The sequence below is a fragment of the Epinephelus fuscoguttatus genome, linkage group LG22 (genome assembly GCF_011397635.1).
Source record: "Epinephelus fuscoguttatus linkage group LG22, E.fuscoguttatus.final_Chr_v1".
NCBI classification, from domain to species: Eukaryota; Metazoa; Chordata; class Actinopteri; order Perciformes; family Serranidae; genus Epinephelus; species Epinephelus fuscoguttatus.
The window spans coordinates 14,276,127-14,303,922 of record NC_064773.1 but is presented as its reverse complement, the minus strand read 5'-3'; the positions used below and the strand labels follow the sequence as shown (position 1 = coordinate 14,303,922).

At 39.5% G+C, this 27,796-nt stretch overlaps 3 protein-coding genes and 2 pseudogenes across 9 annotated transcripts; all 5 read right to left on the bottom strand.

Moving 5' to 3' along the window:
• Positions 1-1,689: 1,689 nt before the first annotated feature.
• LOC125882520 (E3 ubiquitin-protein ligase TRIM39-like) lies at positions 1,690-20,188 on the bottom strand. 3 transcript variants are annotated; one of them, XM_049566247.1, is made up of 2 exons: positions 19,235-20,188; positions 1,690-4,394 (listed from the first exon to the last, which is right to left on the bottom strand). In XM_049566247.1, the coding sequence occupies exon 2, from the start codon at positions 4,390-4,392 to the stop codon at positions 2,761-2,763; it is 1,632 nt and encodes a 543-aa protein (XP_049422204.1). In that variant the 5' UTR covers positions 4,393-4,394; positions 19,235-20,188; the 3' UTR covers positions 1,690-2,760. The 3 variants fall into 3 exon arrangements, with proteins under 3 accessions (XP_049422204.1, XP_049422205.1, XP_049422206.1); XM_049566248.1 differs by lacking the exon at positions 19,235-20,188 and adding an exon at positions 9,441-9,737; XM_049566249.1 differs by lacking the exon at positions 19,235-20,188 and adding an exon at positions 4,557-4,578.
• On the bottom strand, positions 5,610-23,456 carry LOC125882517 (E3 ubiquitin-protein ligase TRIM47-like). 5 transcript variants are annotated; one of them, XR_007448342.1, is made up of 3 exons: positions 23,317-23,456; positions 21,353-23,154; positions 5,610-6,492 (listed from the first exon to the last, which is right to left on the bottom strand). XR_007448342.1 is itself a non-coding variant. In XM_049566246.1 (2 exons), exon 2 carries the CDS (start codon positions 14,164-14,166, stop codon positions 13,138-13,140), a length of 1,029 nt encoding a protein of 342 aa, XP_049422203.1. In that variant the 5' UTR covers positions 14,167-14,168; positions 23,317-23,406; the 3' UTR covers positions 13,115-13,137. The 5 variants fall into 5 exon arrangements, 2 of the variants coding, with proteins under 2 accessions (XP_049422203.1, XP_049422202.1); XR_007448343.1 differs by lacking the exon at positions 5,610-6,492 and adding an exon at positions 11,157-11,378; XR_007448341.1 differs by lacking the exon at positions 5,610-6,492 and adding an exon at positions 15,401-16,283.
• On the bottom strand, positions 7,251-14,347 carry LOC125882519 (E3 ubiquitin-protein ligase TRIM39-like; annotated as a pseudogene).
• On the bottom strand, positions 12,825-26,688 carry LOC125883197 (E3 ubiquitin-protein ligase TRIM7-like). Its single transcript, XM_049567417.1, has 2 exons — positions 26,200-26,688; positions 12,825-13,121 (listed from the first exon to the last, which is right to left on the bottom strand). The coding sequence occupies exons 1-2, from the start codon at positions 26,686-26,688 to the stop codon at positions 12,825-12,827; spliced, it is 786 nt and encodes a 261-aa protein (XP_049423374.1).
• LOC125882521 (E3 ubiquitin-protein ligase TRIM39-like) lies at positions 17,050-27,518 on the bottom strand (annotated as a pseudogene).
• Positions 27,519-27,796: the final 278 nt, after the last annotated feature.

Here is a 27,796-nt window from a genome sequence, read left to right as displayed (position 1 = left end):
AATAATAATAATAATTCAAATCTATAATAAAAAAAATAGATTCAGATTGCTCAAATTCGATTGGTCAAATTAGCTCTATAAATTCAAGCCACAAAATTTCAAATAGTTTCAACCGGGCTGCACAGTCCTCTCTTGAATTTTATCAAGACTTTTGCAACCTAATTATTATGATTATTATAAATAATCATAATAATTTATTTTTTATTTTCAATTATCTATTTTATTGTTAATTAATGATTTTTGAAATCTTTGTTTTGTTTTTTTATTATTTATTAAATACAATTTTAACTGTACTAGAAATAAAATGTTGTCAAAAATGTCCTCATAAATTTATGTAGCCTACCACAAAAAAAGCTTTCTGTAACATGACACGAAAGAAACTTTTTTGAAAAACTTTATTCAACTAACAATGTACAACTGACGTCAGATGTGAAACAAGAGCACAATAATACATTATGATGATGATGATGATAATAATAATAATAATAATAATAATAATAATAATTATTATTATTATTATTATTATTATTATTATTAAGTTAATTCTTAAAAATAATAATATTATTATTAATATCAAGTTAATTATTAAACATGTTTTTGGATCTGAATTTGTGAACACTGGGGGGAAAAAAAATCAAATTTAGCTTCTGAAATTGCAAATCAAGAAATTTCATATTTTCATTCCAAAGAGGTAAATTCAAACCAAATAAATTCAGATGCATCATTTTCTAAACAAAATATTCCAATGCTATGAATTCAGTAGTGTTGAAACACTATTAACTATGAATACTTATGTCTCTTATTTGTTTCCATAGCAGTATCACTAAAACACAAAAGGTATGTCTCAAACTTAATATGGAGGTTTTTTCTTTCCTCATTTTAGTGTTAGTTTTAAATGATATACTCTCTGACAAAATGTGCAAGTGTATTAACGACATTTTAAATTCACACATTATATTACATTAACTGTATATGGATGTTTTCCATTCTACATATCACTGTTGTTGTCTGCATCTGTACCTCTTCCACTCATTTCATGCTGCATCCACAGATCCAGTAGTAACCTGCTCTAGAAAAATATCACAAGATATTTGTCGCTGAGGAAAATCGGGCTCGTGTCCCATTAATGAAATCCAAATACAATGAAACACACCAGGTTTTAGTCACAGTTATGGATGAGCTCCATCAGTGGTGCTTAAGAATATCGGCCCACGCATCACACTTGAGGATAATGTGTGCATCCACTCTATCACACGCACACACACACAAATCAGTGTGGGGGCAGGAGAACATAGGCAGGAGTCAGGAGTGAATGCAGTGGGCAGACGACTATTGATTGACTTACGAATCTCACAAAGCTGACATTCTGTTCTGTGAGTGCCACTGCATGCCTAATTTGTTAAAAACTGTGAGGAGCCAGGACTCACTAAGACTGATTTCTACCTGCGGCATTTAGGTGACTTAAATGTCTCATGTTCAAATTCTTTGACATCTATCTGTCTTGAATACCCATTTCCATCAACTGAGAGCAGCTCCAAATCACACACACATCTGGTGATGTTTCTGTAGAAGACTTCTGCTTAACAAGGCAATAACAAATCAATTACACAGGGAAATAGGGTCCAGGTTGAAAAAGCCAACGTTATCCTTTAATACTGTGTCACAGCTTCTAGGTAGAAATGACATGACAAGAGTCTCGTCTAATCAAGTTTAGATGTGCAGTTTATTCAGCCCCAGTTGTCACAGAAGCACAAAATTCACAGTGAATCACAAGAAACCAACAAAATGAAGAATATTTAGACACTGGTCTTTGAAAGGCAAAACATGTCTGATTTTGCAGGAGCAGCAGATTGTAAGAGAACAGAACGTCTGAACAGAGAAACATTATGTCCTCTATTGTGATACAACAGGATCTGACAATATAACTGTGCAACATTAGTATCATGAGTTCACATCATCATATTTACAGAAATGTACACTGTAGAGAGGGAAACAGGAAGTCACTTGTCATGTAGCGTCATGCTTCTTTTATATATCCATGCATAAAGAGAAAACACGTAAATATTAGAGAGGCTAGTTTGAGATTACCAATATAACATTTGCACATCTGTTAAGTGTATTGACAGAGAGCATTATGAATCTTTCTGCAGCCATTAAAGGTCCAGTATGTAGGATTAAAGGGGATGTATTGGCAGAAATTAAATGTAATAACAGTATGTTTTCTTTAATGTATAATTACCCGAAAATAAGAATCATTGTCGTTTTGTTTCCTTAGCATGAGCCGTTTATATCTATATATGAAGTGGGTCCTCGTCTACGGAGACCACCGTGTTTTTTACCGGTTGAAATTACTGACTTTGTTTGTTATTGAAGAGGAAGAGACCTCTGTGGAGAAGTCAGCTCCAAGTAAATACTTCCTAGCAATGGACACTGAAAATTTGTAATTGGAAGAAGTTTCAATTAGTTGCAATCTGCAGTCCTCACCACTAGATGCCACTAAAACCCCCTAAATCTTAAGGCCCTGACGCACCAAGCTGATGGTCGACTGTCAGTCAAAGTTGGGCTGTTGAAGAGCGTTTGTCGAGATCAAATCTACTTGTTACATCAAGTAAGTTTATTTTTCTCTTATCCATTGAACTATCTAGCAGAAACATTTCATGATGCGCAACTTTTTTGGTCACGACACAGCAACGGCCTTCATCTTTCAGGTTTGGTGAATCTGGGCTTTTACACACTGGACCTTTTAAAGAAGGGCCAAACTCAGTGTGTTGTAGGTACAGGGGTTATGATGAGAGGGGCGGAGTTTGTTCCATCCATGAAATCTTGAGGGCAGAAGTATGGATACAGTGTCTCTGTAAAGTGGCAGCCAGTGAAAGAATAGATATGAGATTTAGAATTCACATCATAGAAAGAAACCTTTCCCTTTTCATAGTCCACAAAGATGCCCACCTTCTCAAGCTTTCCTTTCACTGTGATTTTTGAGCTTGGTGTTGTATATGCCTTATATATACCAACACAGAGCCCAAAGGTCCAGAAACCATTTTCAACTGACAGAGTCATGTTTTTCTTTCTCTCAACAGACTCTCTGACCACTCCAAGATACCAGTTAGTCTTTCCTGTCACTTGCACTTCATAGTAAAACTTCCCTGATGTGAACCCCTCCTTTGCCAAAACCTCTACACACCCTTTAAATCTCTTTGGACTGTAGGGAAGATTCTGTATTGTGCCTGCATGTGTCACTTGTTTTCCATCCTGGCTGATAACAAGTGAGCAATATGCTGTGTCAGGGTCAAAGGTCAAGTCCACTGCATGTTCTCTCATTCTGTTCATTTTGATCTCAGGATCCTCCTCCATTATTTCATCAAGTCTTTGTTTCAGCAGACTCACAGCCCCTCTCACTGCCTCCAAAGACAGATGGCTGTGAACACTGACGTTGGTCCAGTCCTTGTTTGAAGGAGAGCACAGGGTTGAGAAGCTCTGGAGAAAATGATGGTGATCCTCAGACTGTGACAGCTGCTCCAGCTGGCTGCTTCTGCTCTGGAGCTCAGCGACTTCCATCCTCAGTTCTGTGAGGAAACCTTCGGCCTTTTGCTTTGTTGCTCTGTACCTCTCCTCAATCAGCTCAACCAGCTCGGCCTGGCTTCTCTGGATGGAGCGGATCAGGTCAGTGAAGACCTGCACACTGGCTTCTTTCTCTTTCTCAGCTTCTCTCTGGCTGACTTCAAGTGACTCTTCAATCTCAGCTATCTTCTCACACCGTGACTCTATCATCTTTTGGATATTTGCCATGGTCTCATCTTTCTTTGCCATCACTGCTTCATATTCTTCCTCAAGTGGGACAACATTGTGACTCCTGTGATCAGTTTTGAAACACAAGACACAAACACAGACCTGGTCAGTCCTGCAGTACAGTTCTGTTATCTTGTTGTGTGTCTTGCACATTTTGTCATCAAGATTCTTCACAGGGTCTAATAATGTGTGGCTCTTGAGACCTGCAACTCTGTGATGAGGCTCAAGGTGCACTTCACAGAAAGACGCAAGACACATCAGGCAAGATTTGACGGCCTTTTCCTTTAAATCAGAGCAGATATCACAAAGAACGTCTGCTGTTCCAGGAAGCTGTGGGTCTGGAGTTGAGGCTTTAACTTGAACTGACGTCTTAAACTCAGCAGCTAACTCAGACACAAAAGTGTTGACTTGGAGTTGAGGTCTTGGAGAAAATGTCCTTTTGCATAATGGACACTGGCAAATGTCCCTGCTGTCCCAATACTTATGGATACATGCACTGCAGAAGTTGTGTCCACATGGCGTTGAGACTGGCTCAGTGAACACATCCAGACACACAGAACAAAGGAACTTGTCCTCTGACAGCAGACAGCTGGAAGTTGCCATATCTGGACAATAAGTCATAAATAAAAACACAATCACAACTCACATCATTCAACTGAATAGGCTGAATCATGTGTTTAAACAGTTTATATTTGCTTTAACTTATCACATGTTCAACAAGAAACACAGAGGAAAAGGGAACAGTTGAACTATATTATCTTTCTTACCTGTAAAGTAGCAGGTTTTAAAAGCAGCTGCAACAATATCAAAGCAAACTACACTTTGAAAACCACTCCTTCAGTCTCCTCATTGAGTTTCGTTTCAGCATGTTGACGTTGGTAACGTCTCCTCCCCTGCTCCATTTCTGATAACATTTAACTCTTTCAGCTCCAGATGCTCTCTCAACTTAGCTCATGGCTAACTTGCTAATTTAGCACATAGCTAACTTGCTAATTGTAGCTCATTGCTAATTTCTAAACAATTTTAATTCCAAAGGTTGGGGCATGCAGGTTCAAGCACAAATATTCAAAGGGGTTTTCAGATACCTCTACCTGAGTTAGAACAAAACATGACCCTGTGTTTTATTAAAATCATTTTTAAATCTCCTCCATGAAATGGATGTTTGTCACGAAAATATTTTATACAGTGAAAAGTGATGATTTTGATCAATAGATTGACTCATTCCCTCAATAAAAAATAAAAATCTATTATACAACATATAATATATTTTTATTATATTTTATGCCTACATGTGCCCTTTCTATACATCAAGGACATACCTACTGGCTATGAATGACAACGGTAATGTTAGTTACATTGTCTTTTCTAATAGGATAACCACCTGTTATTCATATAACGGGGACATTTGTGGTGTTAGAGCAGCAAAGGTGATAGTGTAATAACAAGGAGCATCAGAAAGATGTAATAAATATATAAACAGTGAAATAAAAACCTGCGCTTTCTTTTTTTTGTCCACTTTTCATGCGTTTACTCTGTCACAAGTATGTGGCGATAGAATTCAAAGGCCTGATGCTTTCAATCAGAATTGAAGATCTTTTAGACAAACACTAAAATACATTTTCTATAAACTACTACAGGTATTATTTCTCTCCAAATCACACACACATCTGGTGATGTTTCTTAAGGAGACTTCTGCTTAACAAGGCAATAACAAATCAATTACACAGGAAATAGGGTCCAGGTTGAAAAATGCCAAAGTTATCCTTTAATACTGTGTCACAGCTTCTAGGTAGAAATGACATGACAAGAGTCTCGTCTAATCAAGTTTAGATGTGCAGTTTATTCAGCCCCAGTTGTCACAGAAGCACAAAATTCACAGTGAATCACAAGAAAGCAACAAAATGAAGAATATTTAGACACTGGTCTTTGAAAGGCAAAACATGTCTGATTTTGCAGGAGCAGAAGATTGTAAGAGAACAGAACGTCTGAACAGAGAAACATTATATCCTCTATTGTGATACAACAGGATCTGACAATATAACTGTGCAACATTAGTATCATGAGTTCACGTCATCATATTTACAGAAATGTACACTGTAGAGAGGAAACAGGAAGTCACTTGTCATGCAGCGTCATGCTTCTTTTATATATCCATGCATAAAGAGAAAACACGTAAATATTAGAGAGGCTAGTTTGAGATTACCAATATAACATTTGCAGATCTGTAAAGTGTATTGACAGAGAGCATTATGAATCTTTCTGCAGCCACTAAAGGTCCAGTGTGTAGGATTAAAGGGGACGTATTGGCAGAAACAGTAATAACAGTTTGTTTTCTTTAGTGTTTAATCACCCGAAAATAAGAATCGTTGTCGCTTCGTTACCTTGGCATGAGCCGTTTATATCTATATATGGAGCGGGTCCTCGTCTACGGAGACCACCATGTTTTTTACCGGTTTAAATCACAGACTTTGTTTGTTATTGAAGAGGAAAAGACCTCTGCAGAGAAGTCAGCTCCAAGTAAATACTTCCTAGTGATGGACACTGAAAAATTGTAACTGGGAAAAGTTTCAATTGGTTGCAATCTGCAGTCCTCACCACTAGATGCCACTAAACCCCCCTAAATCTTAAGGCTCTGACGCACCAAGCTGATGGTCGACTGTCAGTCAAAGTTGGGCTGTTGAAGAGCGTCTGTCGAGATCAAATCTACTTGTTACATTCAACTTTTTAATTTAGCTCATAGCTAACTTATTAATTTAGCTCATAGCTAACTAATTTAGCTCTTAGCTAACTTATTAATTTAGCTCATAGCTAACTTGCTAATTTAGCTCTTAGCTAACTTATTAATTTAGCTCATAGCTAACTTGCTAATTGTAGCTCATTCCTATTTTTTTAAAACCATTTTAATTCCAAAGGTTGGGGCCATGCGGCAGGTTCAGACACAAATACTCAAAGGGTTGGTAAGTCAAAGTGAATTACAGGAAACCAGCAAAATGAAGAATTAACACTGGTCTTCTCTTCCCAGTACTGTCCCTTCATGTGACTCATGATAAATCATAGACAGTATAGTGGCTGTATACCAGTGAGTCTCAACCAGGGTCCAGGGGGCCTTAAGGGAGCTCCAAGGGGTCCCCAGAAAAATAAGGAATAGCTTATTTTCACTGTTTAATTCACTATAGAGGTTAACCTCATGTAAATAAGAGACATAGCAGTGACTATTCTAATCATAGCTTTCACTTCCCCCACGGTTATCTCCTTAACTTTAGTTGACAGCTGCAGAATTTTGCTCTTAATCATATCTAACAACCAAACTCTCTTCAGATGGAGGTGCCTGAAGCACAGTCTCATCAAATGGGGGTCCGTGCCCTAATGTGTATCAGTTTAAGGGCCCTTAACACATGAAAGGTTTAGAAACAATGGTATATACAGTCTGTTTTGAGTCAATAGGCAAAAAATGTCTGACATTATTTTGCTGGAATGTTACACTTTATTGCAGATAACTTATTTCAACAATCAAAATATGCAGCAGAGAGCAACAGCATGTCTGAAAGGAACATTACATTATATCCTCATCAGCTGCAATATAACTGGATCTGACAACATTACTGTGCAACATTAGTATCATCAGTTAACATCTACATATTTACAGGAAAATATCCTGTAGAGAAACAAACAGAATGGCAGTAGTGAATCAGTGTCATACTTCTTTTATCCATGCATAGAGAGAAAACATTTAATTATTGGAGGGGTTACTATGATAACAGATATAACATTTAGAAGTTGCTGTTTATACTTAATCAGATTTGTTGTTGATAGAAATCAATGTTAGTTTTTACATGGTGTTTAAAGAAGGAACAAACTCAGTGTGTTGTAGGTACAGAGGTTATGATGAGAGGGGCAGAGTTTGTTCCATTCTTTTGGCGTCCAGGAAGAAGTATGGATACAGTGTCTCTGTAAAGTGGCAGCCAGTGAAAGAATAGATATGAGATTTAGAATTCACATCATAGAAAGAAACCTTTCCCTTATCATAGTCCACAAAGATGCCCACCTTCTCAAGCTTTTCTGTCAGTGTGATGTGAACCCTTGGTGTTGTATGAGCGATATATGAACCACCAAAGAGCCCAAAGGCCCAGTAACCATTTTTAACTAACAAATCCATGTTTTTCTTTCTCTCAACAGACTCTCTGACCACTCCAAGATACCAGTTAGTCTTTCCTGTCACTTGCACTTCATAGTAAAACTTCCCTGATGTGAACCCCTCCTTTGCCAAAACCTCTACACACACACTTCAAATCTCTTTGGACTGTAGGGAAGATTCTGTATTGTGCCTGCATGTGTCACTTGTTTTCCATCCTGGCTGATAACAAGTGAGTAATTTGCTGTGTCAGGGTCAAAGGTCAAGTCCACTGCATGTTCTCTCATTCTGTTCATTTTGATCTCAGGATCCTCCTCCATTATTTCATCAAGTCTTTGTTTCAGCAGACTCACAGCCCCTCTCACTGCCTCCAAAGACAGATGGCTGTGAACACTGACGTTGGTCCAGTCCTTGTTTGAAGGAGAGCACAGGGTTGAGAAGCTCTGGAGAAAATGATGGTGATCCTCAGACTGTGACAGCTGCTCCAGCTGGCTGCTTCTGCTCTGGAGCTCAGCGACTTCCATCCTCAGTTCTGTGAGAAACCTTCGGCCTTTTGCTTTGTTGCTCTGTACCTCTCCTCAATCAGCTCAACCAGCTCGGCCTGGCTTCTCTGGATGGAGCGGATCAGGTCAGTGAAGACCTGCACACTGGCTTCTTTCTCTTTCTCAGCTTCTCTCTGGCTGACTTCAAGTGACTCTTCAATCTCAGCTATCTTCTCACACCGTGACTCTATCATCTTTTGGATATTTGCCATGGTCTCATCTTTCTTTGCCATCACTGCTTCATATTCTTCCTCAAGTGGGACAACACTGTGACTCTTGTGATCAGTGTTAATGCACAAGACACAAACGCAGGCCTGGTCAGTCCTGCAGTACAGTTCTGTTATCTTGTTGTGTGTCTTGCACATTTGTCATCAAGATTCTTCAAAGGGTCTAATAATGTGTGGCTCTTAAAGTAGGAACTCTGTGATGTGGCTCAAGGTGCACTTCACAGAAAGACGCAAGACACGTCAGGCAAGATTTGACGGCCTTTTCCTTTAAATCAGAGCAGATATCACAAAGAACGTCTGCTGTTCCAGGAAGTTGTGGGTCTGGAGTTGAGGCTTTAACTTGAAGCTGACGTCTTAAACTCAGCAGCTAACTCAGACACAAAAGTGTTGACTTGGAGTTGAGGTCTTGGAGAAAATGTCCTTTGCATAATGGACACTGGCAAATGTCCCTGCTGTCCCAATACTTATGGATACATGCACTGCAGAAGTTGTGTCCACATGGCGTTGAGACTGGCTCAGTGAACACATCCAGACACACAGAACAAAGGAACTTGTCCTCTGACAGCAGACAGCTGGAAGTTGCCATATCTGGACAATAAGTCATAAATAAAAACACAATCACAACTCACATCATTCAACTGAATAGGCTGAATCATGTGTTTAAACAGTTTATATTTGCTTTAACTTATCACATGTTCAACAAGAAACACAGAGGAAAAGGGAACAGTTGAACTATATTATCTTTCTTACCTGTAAAGTAGCAGGTTTTAAAAGCAGCTGCGCAACAATGTCAAAGCAAACTACACTTTGAAAACCACTCCTTCAGTCTCCTCATTGAGTTTCGTTTCAGCATGTTGACGTTGGTAACGTCTCCTCCCCTGCTCCATTTCTGATAACATTTAACTCTTTCAGCTCCAGATGCTCTCTCAACTTAGCTCATGGCTAACTTGCTAATTTAGCACATAGCTAACTTGCTAATTGTAGCTCATTGCTAATTTCTAAACAATTTTAATTCCAAAGGTTGGGGGCATGCGGCAGGTTCAAGCACAAATATTCAAAGGGGGTTTTCAGATACCTCTACCTGAGTTAGAACAAAACATGACCCTGTGTTTTATTAAAATCATTTTTAAATCTCCTCCATGAAATGGATGTTTGTCAAAATATTTTATACAGTGAAAAGTGATGATTTTGATCAATAGATTGACTCATTCCCTCAATAAAAAAGTGCAAAATAAAAATCTATTATACAACATATAATATATTTTTATCATATTTTATGCCTACATGTGCCCTTTCTATACATCAAGGACATACCTACTGGCTATGAATGACAACGGTAATGTTAGTTACATTGTCTTTTCTAATAGGATAACCACCTGTTATTCATATAACGGGGACATTTGTGGTGTTAGAGCAGCAAAGGTGATAGTGTAATAACAAGGAGCATCAGAAAGATGTAATAAATATATAAACAGTGAAATAAAAACCTGCGCTTTCTTTTTTTTGTCCACTTTTCATGCGTTTACTCTGTCACAAAGTAACGCGCGATAGAATTCAAAGGCCTGATGCTTTCAATCAGAATTGAAGATCTTTTAGACAAACACTAAAATACATTTTCTATAAACTACTACAGGTATTATTTCTCTCCAAATCACACACACATCTGGTGATGTTTCTTAAGGAGACTTCTGCTTAACAAGGCAATAACAAATCAATTACACAGGGAAATAGGGTCCAGGTTGAAAAATGCCAAAGTTATCCTTTAATACTGTGTCACAGCTTCTAGGTAGAAATGACATGACAAGAGTCTCGTCTAATCAAGTTTAGATGTGCAGTTTATTCAGCCCCAGTTGTCACAGAAGCACAAAATTCACAGTGAATCACAAGAAAGCAACAAAATGAAGAATATTTAGACACTGGTCTTTGAAAGGCAAAACATGTCTGATTTTGCAGGAGCAGAAGATTGTAAGAGAACAGAACGTCTGAACAGAGAAACATTATATCCTCTATTGTGATACAACAGGATCTGACAATATAACTGTGCAACATTAGTATCATGAGTTCACGTCATCATATTTACAGAAATGTACACTGTAGAGAGGGAAACAGGAAGTCACTTGTCATGCAGCGTCATGCTTCTTTTATATATCCATGCATAAAGAGAAAACACGTAAATATTAGAGAGGCTAGTTTGAGATTACCAATATAACATTTGCAGATCTGTAAAGTGTATTGACAGAGAGCATTATGAATCTTTCTGCAGCCACTAAAGGTCCAGTGTGTAGGATTAAAGGGGACGTATTGGCAGAAACAGTAATAACAGTTTGTTTTCTTTAGTGTTTAATCACCCGAAAATAAGAATCGTTGTCGCCTTATGAGCCGTTTATATCTATATATGGAGCGGGTCCGCTCACGGAGACCACCATGTTGTTTACCGGTTTAACTCACAGACTTTGTTTGTTATTGAAGAGGAAAAGACCTCTGCAGAGAAGTCAGCTCCAAGTAAATACTTCCTAGTGATGGACACTGAAAAATTGTAACTGGGAAAAGTTTCAATTGGTTGCAATCTGCAGTCCTCACCACTAGATGCCACTAAACCCCCCTAAATCTTAAGGCTCTGACGCACCAAGCTGATGGTCGACTGTCAGTCAAAGTTGGGCTGTTGAAGAGCGTCTGTCGAGATCAAATCTACTTGTTACATTCAACTTTTTAATTTAGCTCATAGCTAACTTATTAATTTAGCTCATAGCTAACTTGCTAATTTAGCTCTTAGCTAACTTATTAATTTAGCTCATAGCTAACTTGCTAATTTAGCTCTTAGCTAACTTATTAATTTAGCTCATAGCTAACTTGCTAATTGTAGCTCATTCCTATTTTTTTTTTTAAAACCATTTTAATTCCAAAGGTTGGGGCCATGCGGCAGGTTCAGACACAAATACTCAAAGGGTTGGTAAGTCAAAGTGAATTACAGGAAACCAGCAAAATGAAGAATTAACACTGGTCTTCTCTTCCCAGTACTGTCCCTTCATGTGACTCATGATAAATCATAGACAGTATAGTGGCTGTATACCAGTGAGTCTCAACCAGGGTCCAGGGGGCCTTAAGGGAGCTCCAAGGGGTCCCCAGAAAAATAAGGAATAGCTTATTTTCACTGTTTAATTCACTATAGAGGTTAACCTCATGTAAATAAGAGACATAGCAGTGACTATTCTAATCATAGCTTTCACTTCCCCCACGGTTATCTCCTTAACTTTAGTTGACAGCTGCAGAATTTTGCTCTTAATCATATCTAACAACCAAACTCTCTTCAGATGGAGGTGCCTGAAGCACAGTCTCATCAAATGGGGGTCCGTGCCCTAATGTGTATCAGTTTAAGGGCCCTTAACACATGAAAGGTTTAGAAACAATGGTATATACAGTCTGTTTTGAGTCAATAGGCAAAAAATGTCTGACATTATTTTGCTGGAATGTTACACTTTATTGCAGATAACTTATTTCAACAATCAAAATATGCAGCAGAGAGCAACAGCATGTCTGAAAGGAACATTACATTATATCCTCATCAGCTGCAATATAACTGGATCTGACAACATTACTGTGCAACATTAGTATCATCAGTTAACATCTACATATTTACAGGAAAATATCCTGTAGAGAAACAAACAGAATGGCAGTAGTGAATCAGTGTCATACTTCTTTTATCCATGCATAGAGAAAACATTTAATTATTGGAGGGTTACTATGATAACAGATATAACATTTAGAAGTTGCTGTTTATACTTAATCAGATTTGTTGTTGATAGAAATCAATGTTAGTTTTTACATGGTGTTTAAAGAAGGAACAAACTCAGTGTGTTGTAGGTACAGAGGTTATGATGAGAGGGGCAGAGTTTGTTCCATTCTTTTGGCGTCCAGGGAAGAAGTATGGATACAGTGTCTCTGTAAAGTGGCAGCCAGTGAAAGAATAGATATGAGATTTAGAATTCACATCATAGAAAGAAACCTTTCCCTTATCATAGTCCACAAAGATGCCCACCTTCTCAAGCTTTTCTGTCAGTGTGATGTGAACCCTTGGTGTTGTATGAGCGATATATGAACCACCAAAGAGCCCAAAGGCCCAGTAACCATTTTTAACTAACAAATCCATGTTTTCTTTCTCTCAACAGACTCTCTGACCACTCCAAGATACCAGTTAGTCTTTCCTGTCACTTGCACTTCATAGTAAAACTTCCCTGATGTGAACCCCTCCTTTGCCAAAACCTCTACACACACTTCAAATCTCTTTGGACTGTAGGGAAGATTCTGTATTGTGCCTGCATGTGTCACTTGTTTTCCATCCTGGCTGATAACAAGTGAGTAATTTGCTGTGTCAGGGTCAAAGGTCAAGTCCACTGCATGTTCTCTCATTCTGTTCATTTTGATCTCAGGATCCTCCTCCATTATTTCATCAAGTCTTTGTTTCAGCAGACTCACAGCCCCTCTCACTGCCTCCAAAGACAGATGGCTGTGAACACTGACGTTGGTCCAGTCCTTGTTTGAAGGAGCACAGGGTTGAGAAGCTCTGGAGAAAATGATGGTGATCCTCAGACTGTGACAGCTGCTCCAGCTGGCTGCTTCTGCTCTGGAGCTCAGCGACTTCCATCCTCAGTTCTGTGAGGAAACCTTCGGCCTTTTGCTTTGTTGCTCTGTACCTCTCCTCAATCAGCTCAACCAGCTCGGCCTGGCTTCTCTGGATGGAGCGGATCAGGTCAGTGAAGACCTGCACACTGGCTTCTTTCTCTTTCTCAGCTTCTCTCTGGCTGACTTCAAGTGACTCTTCAATCTCAGCTATCTTCTCACACCGTGACTCTATCATCTTTTGGATATTTGCCATGGTCTCATCTTTCTTTGCCATCACTGCTTCATATTCTTCCTCAAGTGGGACAACACTGTGACTCTTGTGATCAGTGTTAATGCACAAGACACAAACGCAGGCCTGGTCAGTCCTGCAGTACAGTTCTGTTATCTTGTTGTGTGTCTTGCACATTTTGTCATCAAGATTCTTCAAAGGGTCTAATAATGTGTGGCTCTTAAAAGTAGGAACTCTGTGATGTGGCTCAAGGTGCACTTCACAGAAAGACGCAAGACACGTCAGGCAAGATTTGACGGCCTTTTCCTTTAAATCAGAGCAGATATCACAAAGAACGTCTGCTGTTCCAGGAAGTTGTGGGTCTGGAGTTGAGGCTTTAACTTGAGCTGACGACTTAAACTCAGCGAGTAACTCAGACACAAAAGTGTTGACTTGGAGTTGAGGTCTTGGAGAAAATGTCCTTTTGCATAATGGACACTGGCAAATGTCCCTGCTGTCCCAATACTTATGGATACATGCACTGCAGAAGTTGTGTCCACATGGCGTTGAGACTGGCTCAGTGAACACATCCAGACACACAGAACAAAGGAACTTGTCCTCTGACAGCAGACAGCTGGAAGTTGCCATATCTGGACAATAAGTCATAAATAAAAACACAATCACAACTCACATCATTCAACTGAATAGGCTGAATCATGTGTTTAAACAGTTTATATTTGCTTTAACTTATCACATGTTCAACAAGAAACACAGAGGAAAAGGGAACAGTTGAACTATATTATCTTTCTTACCTGTAAAGTAGCAGGTTTTAAAGCAGCTGCGCAACAATGTCAAAGCAAACTACACTTTGAAAACCACTCCTTCAGTCTCCTCATTGAGTTTCGTTTCAGCATGTTGACGTTGGTAACGTCTCCTCCCCTGCTCCATTTCTGATAACATTTAACTCTTTCAGCTCCAGATGCTCTCTCAACTTAGCTCATGGCTAACTTGCTAATTTAGCACATAGCTAACTTGCTAATTGTAGCTCATTGCTAATTTCTAAACAATTTTAATTCCAAAGGTTGGGGGCATGCGGCAGGTTCAAGCACAAATATTCAAAGGGGGTTTTCAGATACCTCTACCTGAGTTAGAACAAAACATGACCCTGTGTTTTATTAAAATCATTTTTAAATCTCCCCTCCATGAAATGGATGTTTGTCACGAAAATATTTTATACAGTGAAAAGTGATGATTTTGATCAATAGATTGACTCATTCCCTCAATAAAAAAGTGCAAAATAAAAATCTATTATACAACATATAATATATTTTTATCATATTTTATGCCTACATGTGCCCTTTCTATACATCAAGGACATACCTACTGGCTATGAATGACAACGGTAATGTTAGTTACATTGTCTTTTCTAATAGGATAACCACCTGTTATTCATATAAGAGGACATTTGTGGTGTTAGAGCAGCAAAGGTGATAGTGTAATAACAAGGAGCATCAGAAAGATGTAATAAATATATAAACAGTGAAATAAAAACCTGCGCTTTCTTTTTTTTGTCCACTTTTCATGCGTTTACTCTGTCACAAGTAACGGCGGCGATAGAATTCAAAGGCCTGATGCTTTCAATCAGAATTGAAGATCTTTTAGACAAACACTAAAATACATTTTCTATAAACTACTACAGGTATTATTTCTCTCCAAATCACACACACATCTGGTGATGTTTCTTAAGGAGACTTCTGCTTAACAAGGCAATAACAAATCAATTACACAGGAAATAGGGTCCAGGTTGAAAAATGCCAAAGTTATCCTTTAATACTGTGTCACAGCTTCTAGGTAGAAATGACATGACAAGAGTCTCGTCTAATCAAGTTTAGATGTGCAGTTTATTCAGCCCCAGTTGTCACAGAAGCACAAAATTCACAGTGAATCACAAGAAAGCAACAAAATGAAGAATATTTAGACACTGGTCTTTGAAAGGCAAAACATGTCTGATTTTGCAGGAGCAGAAGATTGTAAGAGAACAGAACGTCTGAACAGAGAAACATTATATCCTCTATTGTGATACAACAGGATCTGACAATATAACTGTGCAACATTAGTATCATGAGTTCACGTCATCATATTTACAGAAATGTACACTGTAGAGAGGGAAACAGGAAGTCACTTGTCATGCAGCGTCATGCTTCTTTTATATATCCATGCATAAAGAGAAAACACGTAAATATTAGAGAGGCTAGTTTGAGATTACCAATATAACATTTGCAGATCTGTAAAGTGTATTGACAGAGAGCATTATGAATCTTTCTGCAGCCACTAAAGGTCCAGTGTGTAGGATTAAAGGGGACGTATTGGCAGAAACAGTAATAACAGTTTGTTTTCTTTAGTGTTTAATCACCCGAAAATAAGAATCGTTGTCGCTTCGTTACCTTGGCATGAGCCGTTTATATCTATATATGGAGCGGGTCCTCGTCTCGGAGACCACCATGTTTTTTACCGGTTTAAATCACAGACTTTGTTTGTTATTGAAGAGGAAAAGACCTCTGCAGAGAAGTCAGCTCCAAGTAAATACTTCCTAGTGATGGACACTGAAAAATTGTAACTGGGAAAAGTTTCAATTGGTTGCAATCTGCAGTCCTCACCACTAGATGCCACTAAACCCCCCTAAATCTTAAGGCTCTGACGCACCAAGCTGATGGTCGACTGTCAGTCAAAGTTGGGCTGTTGAAGAGCGTCTGTCGAGATCAAATCTACTTGTTACATTCAACTTTTTAATTTAGCTCATAGCTAACTTATTAATTTAGCTCATAGCTAACTTGCTAATTTAGCTCTTAGCTAACTTATTAATTTAGCTCATAGCTAACTTGCTAATTTAGCTCTTAGCTAACTTATTAATTTAGCTCATAGCTAACTTGCTAATTGTAGCTCATTCCTATTTTTTTTTTTAAAACCATTTTAATTCCAAAGGTTGGGGCCATGCGGCAGGTTCAGACACAAATACTCAAAGGGTTGGTAAGTCAAAGTGAATTACAGGAAACCAGCAAAATGAAGAATTAACACTGGTCTTCTCTTCCCAGTACTGTCCCTTCATGTGACTCATGATAAATCATAGACAGTATAGTGGCTGTATACCAGTGAGTCTCAACCAGGGTCCAGGGGGCCTTAAGGGAGCTCCAAGGGGTCCCCAGAAAAATAAGGAATAGCTTATTTTCACTGTTTAATTCACTATAGAGGTTAACCTCATGTAAATAAGAGACATAGCAGTGACTATTCTAATCATAGCTTTCACTTCCCCCACGGTTATCTCCTTAACTTTAGTTGACAGCTGCAGAATTTTGCTCTTAATCATATCTAACAACCAAACTCTCTTCAGATGGAGGTGCCTGAAGCACAGTCTCATCAAATGGGGGTCCGTGCCCTAATGTGTATCAGTTTAAGGGCCCTTAACACATGAAAGGTTTAGAAACAATGGTATATACAGTCTGTTTTGAGTCAATAGGCAAAAAATGTCTGACATTATTTTGCTGGAATGTTACACTTTATTGCAGATAACTTATTTCAACAATCAAAATATGCAGCAGAGAGCAACAGCATGTCTGAAAGGAACATTACATTATATCCTCATCAGCTGCAATATAACTGGATCTGACAACATTACTGTGCAACATTAGTATCATCAGTTAACATCTACATATTTACAGGAAAATATCCTGTAGAGAAACAAACAGAATGGCAGTAGTGAATCAGTGTCATACTTCTTTTATCCATGCATAGAGAGAAAACATTTAATTATTGGAGGGTTACTATGATAACAGATATAACATTTAGAAGTTGCTGTTTATACTTAATCAGATTTGTTGTTGATAGAAATCAATGTTAGTTTTTACATGGTGTTTAAAGAAGGAACAAACTCAGTGTGTTGTAGGTACAGAGGTTATGATGAGAGGGGCAGAGTTTGTTCCATTCTTTTGGCGTCCAGGGAAGAAGTATGGATACAGTGTCTCTGTAAAGTGGCAGCCAGTGAAAGAATAGATATGAGATTTAGAATTCACATCATAGAAAGAAACCTTTCCCTTATCATAGTCCACAAAGATGCCCACCTTCTCAAGCTTTTCTGTCAGTGTGATGTGAACCCTTGGTGTTGTATGAGCGATATATGAACCACCAAAGAGCCCAAAGGCCCAGTAACCATTTTTAACTAACAAATCCATGTTTTTCTTTCTCTCAACAGACTCTCTGACCACTCCAAGATACCAGTTAGTCTTTCCTGTCACTTGCACTTCATAGTAAAACTTCCCTGATGTGAACCCCTCCTTTGCCAAAACCTCTACACACACTTCAAATCTCTTTGGACTGTAGGGAAGATTCTGTATTGTGCCTGCATGTGTCACTTGTTTTCCATCCTGGCTGATAACAAGTGAGTAATTTGCTGTGTCAGGGTCAAAGGTCAAGTCCACTGCATGTTCTCTCATTCTGTTCATTTTGATCTCAGGATCCTCCTCCATTATTTCATCAAGTCTTTGTTTCAGCAGACTCACAGCCCCTCTCACTGCCTCCAAAGACAGATGGCTGTGAACACTGACGTTGGTCCAGTCCTTGTTTGAAGGAGAGCACAGGGTTGAGAAGCTCTGGAGAAAATGATGGTGATCCTCAGACTGTGACAGCTGCTCCAGCTGGCTGCTTCTGCTCTGGAGCTCAGCGACTTCCATCCTCAGTTCTGTGAGGAAACCTTCGGCCTTTTGCTTTGTTGCTCTGTACCTCTCCTCAATCAGCTCAACCAGCTCGGCCTGGCTTCTCTGGATGGAGCGGATCAGGTCAGTGAAGACCTGCACACTGGCTTCTTTCTCTTTCTCAGCTTCTCTCTGGCTGACTTCAAGTGACTCTTCAATCTCAGCTATCTTCTCACACCGTGACTCTATCATCTTTTGGATATTTGCCATGGTCTCATCTTTCTTTGCCATCACTGCTTCATATTCTTCCTCAAGTGGGACAACACTGTGACTCTTGTGATCAGTGTTAATGCACAAGACACAAACGCAGGCCTGGTCAGTCCTGCAGTACAGTTCTGTTATCTTGTTGTGTGTCTTGCACATTTTGTCATCAAGATTCTTCAAAGGGTCTAATAATGTGTGGCTCTTAACAGTAGGAACTCTGTGATGTGGCTCAAGGTGCACTTCACAGAAAGACGCAAGACACGTCAGGCAAGATTTGACGGCCTTTTCCTTTAAATCAGAGCAGATATCACAAAGAACGTCTGCTGTTCCAGGAAGTTGTGGGTCTGGAGTTGAGGCTTTGAGCTGACGACTTAAACTCAGCGAGTAACTCAGACACAAAAGTGTTGACTTGGAGTTGAGGTCTTGGAGAAAATGTCCTTTGCATAATGGACACTGGCAAATGTCCCTGCTGTCCCAATACTTATGGATACATGCACTGCAGAAGTTGTGTCCACATGGCGTTGAGACTGGCTCAGTGAACACATCCAGACACACAGAACAAAGGAACTTGTCCTCTGACAGCAGACAGCTGGAAGTTGCCATATCTGGACAATAAGTCATAAATAAAAACACAATCACAACTCACATCATTCAACTGAATAGGCTGAATCATGTGTTTAAACAGTTTATATTTGCTTTAACTTATCACATGTTCAACAAGAAACACAGAGGAAAAGGGAACAGTTGAACTATATTATCTTTCTTACCTGTAAAGTAGCAGGTTTTAAAAGCAGCTGCGCAACAATGTCAAAGCAAACTACACTTTGAAAACCACTCCTTCAGTCTCCTCATTGAGTTTCGTTTCAGCATGTTGACGTTGGTAACGTCTCCTCCCCTGCTCCATTTCTGATAACATTTAACTCTTTCAGCTCCAGATGCTCTCTCAACTTAGCTCATGGCTAACTTGCTAATTTAGCTCATTGCTAATTTCTAAACAATTTTAATTCCAAAGGTTGGGGCCATGCGGCAGGTTCAGACACAAATATTCAAAGGGGGTTTTCAGATACCTCTACCTGAGTTAGAACAAAACATGACCCTGTGTTTTATTAAAATCATTTTTAAATCTCCCCTCCATGAAATGGATGTTTGTCACGAAAATAATTTATACAGTGAAAAGTGATGATGTCGATTAATAGATTGACTCATTCCCTCAATAAAAAAGTGCAAAATAAAAATCTATTATACAACATATAATATATTTTTATCATATTTTATGCCTACATGTGCCCTTTCTATACATCAAGGACATACCTACTGGCTATGAATGACAACAGTAAAGTTAGTTACATTGTCTTTTCTAATAGGATAACCACCTGTTATTCATATAACGGGGACATTTGTGGTGTTAGAGCAGCAAAGGTGATCATGTAATAACAAGAAGCATCAGAAAGATGTAATAAATATATAAACAGTGAAATAAAAACCTACACTGTCTTTTTTTTGTCCACTTTTCATGCGTTTACTCTGTCACAGGTAACGGCGGCGATAGAATTCAAAGGCCTGATGCTTTCAATCAGAATTGAAGATCTTTTAGACAAACACTAAAATACATTTTCTATAAACTACTACAGGTATTATTTCTCTCCAAATCACACACACATCTGGTGATGTTTCTGTAGAAGACTTCTGCTTAACAAGGCAATAACAACTCAATTACACAGGGAAATAGGGTCCAGGTTGAAAAATGCCAAAGTTATCCTTTTTTTAAAGATATTTTTGGGCCATTTTGCCTTTCATGGACAGGACAGGTAAGCGTGAAGGGGGAGAGAGGGGATTACATGCAGCAAAGGGCCACAGGCTGGATTCGAACCTGGGCTGCTGCGGCGCAACAGCTTTGTATGCGTGGGCGCCTGCTCTACCACTAAACCACCGATGCTCCCAAACAAAATTTTTCCTTTAATACTGTGTCACAGCTTCTAGGTAGAAATGATATGACAAGAGTCTCGTCTAATCAAGTTTAGATGTGCAGTTTATTCAGCCCCAGTTGTCACAGAAGCACAAAATTCACCATGAATCACAGGAAACCAACAAAATGAAGAATATTTAGACACTGGTCTTTGAAAGGCAAAACATGTCTGATTTTGCAGGAGCAGAAGATTGTAAGAGAACAGAACGTCTGAACAGAGAAACATTATATCCTCTATTGTGATACAACAGGATCTGACAATATAACTGTGCAACATTAGTATCATGAGTTCACATCATCATATTTACAGAAATGTACACTGTAGAGAGAAACAGGAAGTCACTTGTCATGCAGCGTCATGCTTCTTTTATATATCCATGCATAAAGAGAAAACACGTAAATATTAGAGAGGCTAGTTTGAGATTACCAATATAACATTTGCACATCTGTTAAGTGTATTGACAGAGAGCATTATGAATCTTTCTGCAGCCATTAAAGGTCCAGTGTGTAGGATTAAAGGGGACGTATTGGCAGAAATTAAATGTAATAACTGTTTGTTTTCTTTAGTGTATAATCACCCGAATATAAGAATCATTGTTGTTTTGTTATCTTAGCATGAGCCGTTTATGGAGCGGGTCCTCGTCTACGGAGACCACCATGTTTTTACCGGTTTAAATCACTGACTGTTTGTTATTGAAGAGGAAAAGACCTCTGCAGAGAAGTCAGCTCCAAGTAAATACTTCCTAGCGATGGACACTGAAATTTTAAAATCGGGAGGAGTTTCAATTGGTTGCAATCTGCAGTCCTCACCACTAGATGCCACTAAACCCCCCTAAATCTTAAGGCTCTGACGCACCAAGCTGATGGTCGACTGTCAGTCAAAGTTGGGCTGTTGAAGAGCGTTTGTCGAGATCAAAACCTACTTGTTACATTAAGTAAGTTTATTTTTCTCTTATCCATTGAACTATCTAGCAGAAACATTTCATGATGCGCAACTTTTTTGGTCACGACACAGCAACGGCCTTCATCTTTCAGGTTTGGTGAATCTGGGCTTTTACACACTGGATCTTTTCAAGAAGGGCCAAACTCAGTGTGTTGTAGGTACAGGGGTTATGATGAGAGGGGCGGAGTTTGTTCCATCCATGAAACCTTGAGGGCAGAAATATGGATACAGTGTCTCTGTAAAGTGGCAGCCAGTGAAAGAATAGATATGAGATTTAGAATTCACATCATAGAAAGAAACCTTTCCCTTATCATAGTCCACAAAGATGCCCACCTTCTCAAGCTTTCCTTTCACTGTGAGTTCAACTCTTGCTGTTGTATGAGCGATATATGAACCCTCATCAAGCCCAAACGTCCAGTAACCATTTTCAACGAACAAATCCATGTCCTCCTTTCTCTCAACAGACTCTCTGACCACTCCAAGAATCCACTCAGTCTTTCCTGTCACTTGCACTTCATAGTAAAACTTCCCTGATGTGAACCCCTCCTTTGCCAAAACCTCTGTGCACACTTCAAATCTCTTTGGACTGTAGGGAAGATTCTGTTTTCTGCCTACATTTGTCACTTGTTTTCCATCCTGGCTGATAACAAGTGAGTAATTTGCTGTGTCAGGGTCAAAGGTCAAGTCCACTGCATGTTCTCTCATTCTGATCATTTTGATCTCAGGAACCTCCTCCATTATTTCATCAACTCTTTGTTTCAGCAGACTCACAGCCCCTCTCACTGCCTCCAAAGACAGATGGCTGTGAACACTGACGTTGGTCCAGTCCTTGTTTGAAGGAGAGCACAGGGTTGAGAAGCTCTGGAGAAAATGATGGTGATCCTCAGACTGTGACAGCTGCTCCAGCTGGCTGCTTCTGCTCTGGAGCTCAGCGACTTCCATCCTCAGTTCTGTGAGGAAACCTTCGGCCTTTTGCTTTGTTGCTCTGTACCTCTCCTCAATCAGCTCAACCAGCTCGGCCTGGCTTCTCTGGATGGAGCGGATCAGGTCAGTGAAGACCTGCACACTGGCTTCTTTCTCTTTCTCAGCTTCTCTCTGGCTGACTTCAAGTGACTCTTCAATCTCAGCTATCTTCTCACACCGTGACTCTATCATCTTTTGGATATTTGCCATGGTCTCATCTTTCTTTGCCATCACTGCTTCATATTCTTCCTCAAGTGGGACAACATTGTGACTCCTGTGATCAGTTTTGAAACACAAGACACAAATACAGGCCTGGTCAGTCCTGCAGTACAGTTCTGTTATCTTGTTGTGTGTCTTGCACATTTTGTCATCAAGATTCTTCACAGGGTCTAATAATGTGTGGCTCTTGAGACGTGCAACTCTGTGATGTGGCTCAAGGTGCACTTCACAGAAAGACAGCAGACATGTCAGGCAAGATTTGACGGCCTTTTCCTTTAAATCAGAGCAGATATCACAAAGAACATCTGCTGTTCCAGGAAGTTGTGGGTCTGGAGTTGAGGCTTTAACTTGAACTGACGTCTTAAACTCAGCAGCTAACTCAGACACAAAAGTGTTGACTTGGAGTTGAGGTCTTGGAGAAAATGTCCTTTTGCATAATGGACACTGGCAAATGTCCCTGCTGTCCCAATACTTATGGATACATGCACTGCAGAAGTTGTGTCCACATGGCGTTGAGACTGGCTCAGTGAACACATCCAGACACACAGAACAAAGGAACTTGTCCTCTGACAGCAGACAGCTGGAAGTTGCCATATCTGGACAATAAGTCATAAATAAAAACACAATCACAACTCACATCATTCAACTGAATAGGCTGAATCATGTGTTTAAACAGTTTATATTTGCTTTAACTTATCACATGTTCAACAAGAAACACAGAGGAAAAGGGAACAGTTGAACTATATTATCTTTCTTACCTGTAAAGTAGCAGGTTTTAAAAGCAGCTGCGCAACAATATCAAAGCAAACTACACTTTGAAAACCACTCCTTCAGTCTCCTCATTGAGTTTCGTTTCAGCATGTTGACGTTGGTAACGTCTCCTCCCCTGCTCCATTTCTGATAACATTTAACTCTTTCAGCTCCAGATGCTCTCTCAACTTAGCTCATGGCTAACTTGCTAATTTAGCTCATTGCTAATTTCTAAACAATTTTAATTCCAAAGGTTGGGGCCATGCAGGTTCAGACACAAATATTCAAAGGGGGTTTTCAGATACCTCTACCTGAGTTAGAACAAAACATGACCCTGTGTTTTATTAAAATCATTTTTAAATCTCCCCTCCATGAAATGGATGTTTGTCACGAAAATAATTTATACAGTGAAAAGTGATGATGTCGATTAATAGATTGACTCATTCCCTCAATAAAAAAGTGCAAAATAAAAATCTATTATACAACATATAATATATTTTTATCATATTTTATGCCTACATGTGCCCTTTCTATACATCAAGGACATACCTACTGGCTATGAATGACAACAGTAAAGTTAGTTACATTGTCTTTTCTAATAGGATAACCACCTGTTATTCATATAACGGGGACATTTGTGGTGTTAGAGCAGCAAAGGTGATCATGTAATAACAAGAAGCATCAGAAAGATGTAATAAATATATAAACAGTGAAATAAAACCTACACTATCTTTTTTTTGTCCACTTTTCATGCGTTTACTCTGTCACAGGTAACGGCGGCGATAGAATTCAAAGGCCTGATGCTTTCAATCAGAATTGAAGATCTTTTAGACAAACACTAAAATACATTTTCTATAAACTACTACAGGTATTATTTCTCTCCAAATCACACACACATCTGGTGATGTTTCTGTAGAAGACTTCTGCTTAACAAGGCAATAACAACTCAATTACACAGGGAAATAGGGTCCAGGTTGAAAAATGCCAAAGTTATCCTTTTTTTTTTTAAAGATATTTTTTTGGGCCATTTTGCCTTTCATGGACAGGACAGGTAAGCGTGAAGGGGGAGAGAGAGGGGATTACATGCAGCAAAGGGCCACAGGCTGGATTCGAACCTGGGCTGCTGCGGCAACAGCTTTGTACGTGGGGCGCCTGCTCTACCACTAAACCACCGATGCTCCCAAACAAAATTTTTCCTTTAATACTGTGTCACAGCTTCTAGGTAGAAATGATATGACAAGAGTCTCGTCTAATCAAGTTTAGATGTGCAGTTTATTCAGCCCCAGTTGTCACAGAAGCACAAAATTCACCATGAATCACAGGAAACCAACAAAATGAAGAATATTTAGACACTGGTCTTTGAAAGGCAAAACATGTCTGATTTTGCAGGAGCAGAAGATTGTAAGAGAACAGAACGTCTGAACAGAGAAACATTATATCCTCTATTGTGATACAACAGGATCTGACAATATAACTGTGCAACATTAGTATCATGAGTTCACATCATCATATTTACAGAAATGTACACTGTAGAGAGGGAAACAGGAAGTCACTTGTCATGCAGCGTCATGCTTCTTTTATATATCCATGCATAAAGAGAAAACACGTAAATATTAGAGAGGCTAGTTTGAGATTACCAATATAACATTTGCACATCTGTTAAGTGTATTGACAGAGAGCATTATGAATCTTTCTGCAGCCATTAAAGGTCCAGTGTGTAGGATTAAAGGGGACGTATTGGCAGAAATTAAATGTAATAACTGTTTGTTTTTTCTTTAGTGTAGAATCACCCGAATATAAGAATCATTGTTGTTTTGTTATCTTAGCATGAGCCGCTTTATGGAGCGGGTCCTCGCTCACGGAGACCACCATGTTTTTTACCGGTTTAAATCACTGACTTTGTTTGTTATTGAAGAGGAAAAGACCTCTGCAGAGAAGTCAGCTCCAAGTAAATACTTCCTAGCGATGGACACTGAAATTTTAAAATCGGGAGGAGTTTCAATTGGTTGCAATCTGCAGTCCTCACCACTAGATGCCACTAAACCCCCCTAAATCTTAAGGCCCTGACGCACCAAGCTGATGGTCGACTGTCAGTCAAAGTTGGGCTGTTGAAGAGCGTCGGTCGAGATCAAAGCCTACTTGTTACATTAAGTAAGTTTATTTTTCTCTTATCCATTGAACTATCTAGCAGAAACATTTCATGATGCGCAACTTTTTTGGTCACGACACAGCAACGGCCTTCATCTTTCAGGTTTGGTGAATCTGGGCTTTTACACACTGGATCTTTTCAAGAAGGGCCAAACTCAGTGTGTTGTAGGTACAGGGGTTATGATGAGAGGGGCGGAGTTTGTTCCATCCATGAAACCTTGAGGGCAGAAATATGGATACAGTGTCTCTGTAAAGTGGCAGCCAGTGAAAGAATAGATATGAGATTTAGAATTCACATCATAGAAAGAAACCTTTCCCTTATCATAGTCCACAAAGATGCCCACCTTCTCAAGCTTTCCTTTCACTGTGAGTTCAACTCTTGCTGTTGTATGATGCCGATATATGAACCCTCATCAGAGCCCAAAGGTCCAGTAACCATTTTCAACTGACAAATCCATGTCCTCCTTTCTCTCAACAGACTCTCTGACCACTCCAAGAATCCACTCAGTCTTTCCTGTCACTTGCACTTCATAGTAAAACTTCCCTGATGTGAACCCCTCCTTTGCCAAAACCTCTGTGCACACTTCAAATCTCTTTGGACTGTAGGGAAGATTCTGTTTTCTGCCTACATTTGTCACTTGTTTTCCATCCTGGCTGATAACAAGTGAGTAATTTGCTGTGTCAGGGTCAAAGGTCAAGTCCACTGCATGTTCTCTCATTCTGATCATTTTGATCTCAGGAACCTCCTCCATTATTTCATCAAGTCTTTGTTTCAGCAGACTCACAGCCCCTCTCACTGCCTCCAAAGACAGATGGCTGTGAACACTGACGTTGGTCCAGTCCTTGTTTGAAGGAGAGCACAGGGTTGAGAAGCTCTGGAGAAAATGATGGTGATCCTCAGACTGTGACAGCTGCTCCAGCTGGCTGCTTCTGCTCTGGAGCTCAGCGACTTCCATCCTCAGTTCTGTGAGGAAACCTTCGGCCTTTTGCTTTGTTGCTCTGTACCTCTCCTCAATCAGCTCAACCAGCTCGGCCTGGCTTCTCTGGATGGAGCGGATCAGGTCAGTGAAGACCTGCACACTGGCTTCTTTCTCTTTCTCAGCTTCTCTCTGGCTGACTTCAAGTGACTCTTCAATCTCAGCTATCTTCTCACACCGTGACTCTATCATCTTTTGGATATTTGCCATGGTCTCATCTTTCTTTGCCATCACTGCTTCATATTCTTCCAACATTGTGACTCCTGTGATCAGTTTTGAAACACAAGACACAAATACAGGCCTGGTCAGTCCTGCAGTACAGTTCTGTTATCTTGTTGTGTGTCTTGCACATTTTGTCATCAAGATTCTTCACAGGGTCTAATAATGTGTGGCTCTTGAGACGTGCAACTCTGTGATGTGGCTCAAGGTGCACTTCACAGAAAGACAGCAGACATGTCAGGCAAGATTTGACGGCCTTTTCCTTTAAATCAGAGCAGATATCACAAAGAACATCTGCTGTTCCAGGAAGTTGTGGGTCTGGAGTTGAGGCTTTAACTTGAACTGACGTCTTAAACTCAGCAGCTAACTCAGACACAAAAGTGTTGACTTGGAGTTGAGGTCTTGGAGAAAATGTCCTTTTGCATAATGGACACTGGCAAATGTCCCTGCTGTCCCAATACTTATGGATACATGCACTGCAGAAGTTGTGTCCACATGGCGTTGAGACTGGCTCAGTGAACACATCCAGACACACAGAACAAAGGAACTTGTCCTCTGACAGCAGACAGCTGGAAGTTGCCATGTCTGGACAATAAGTCATAAATAAAAACACAATCACAACTCACATCATTCAACTGAATAGGCTGAATCATGTGTTTAAACAGTTTATATTTGCTTTAACTTATCACATGTTCAACAAGAAACACAGAGGAAAAGGGAACAGTTGAACTATATTATCTTTCTTACCTGTAAAGTAGCAGGTTTTAAAAGCAGCTGCGCAACAATATCAAAGCAAACTACACTTTGAAAACCACTCCTTCAGTCTCCTCATTGAGTTTCGTTTCAGCATGTTGACGTTGGTAACGTCTCCTCCCCTGCTCCATTTCTGATAACATTTAACTCTTTCAGCTCCAGATGCTCTCTCAACTTAGCTCATGGCTAACTTGCTAATTTAGCTCATAGCTAATTTGTAAACAATTTTAATTCCAAAGGTTGGGGGCATGCGGCAGGTTCAAGCACAAATATTCAAAGGGGGTTTTCAGATACCTCTACCTGAGTTAGAACAAAACATGACCCTGTGTTTTATTAAAATCATTTTTAAATCTCCACTCCATGAAATGGATGTTTGTCACGAAAATATTTT

Coding starts and splice junctions, on each gene's coding strand:
- LOC125883197 (XM_049567417.1), bottom strand. CDS start 26,688: ATGTTGGAAGAATATGAAGCAGTGATGGCAAAGAAAGATGAGACCATG. Junction 13,122..26,199: donor TTGATGAAATAATGGAGGAG/GTTCCTGAGATC, acceptor ATAATGGAGGAG/GATCCTGAGATCAAAATGAA.
- LOC125882520 (XM_049566247.1), bottom strand. CDS start 4,392: ATGGCAACTTCCAGCTGTCTGCTGTCAGAGGACAAGTTCCTTTGTTCT.
- LOC125882517 (XM_049566245.1), bottom strand. CDS start 23,152: ATGGCAACTTCCAGCTGTCTGCTGTCAGAGGACAAGTTCCTTTGTTCT.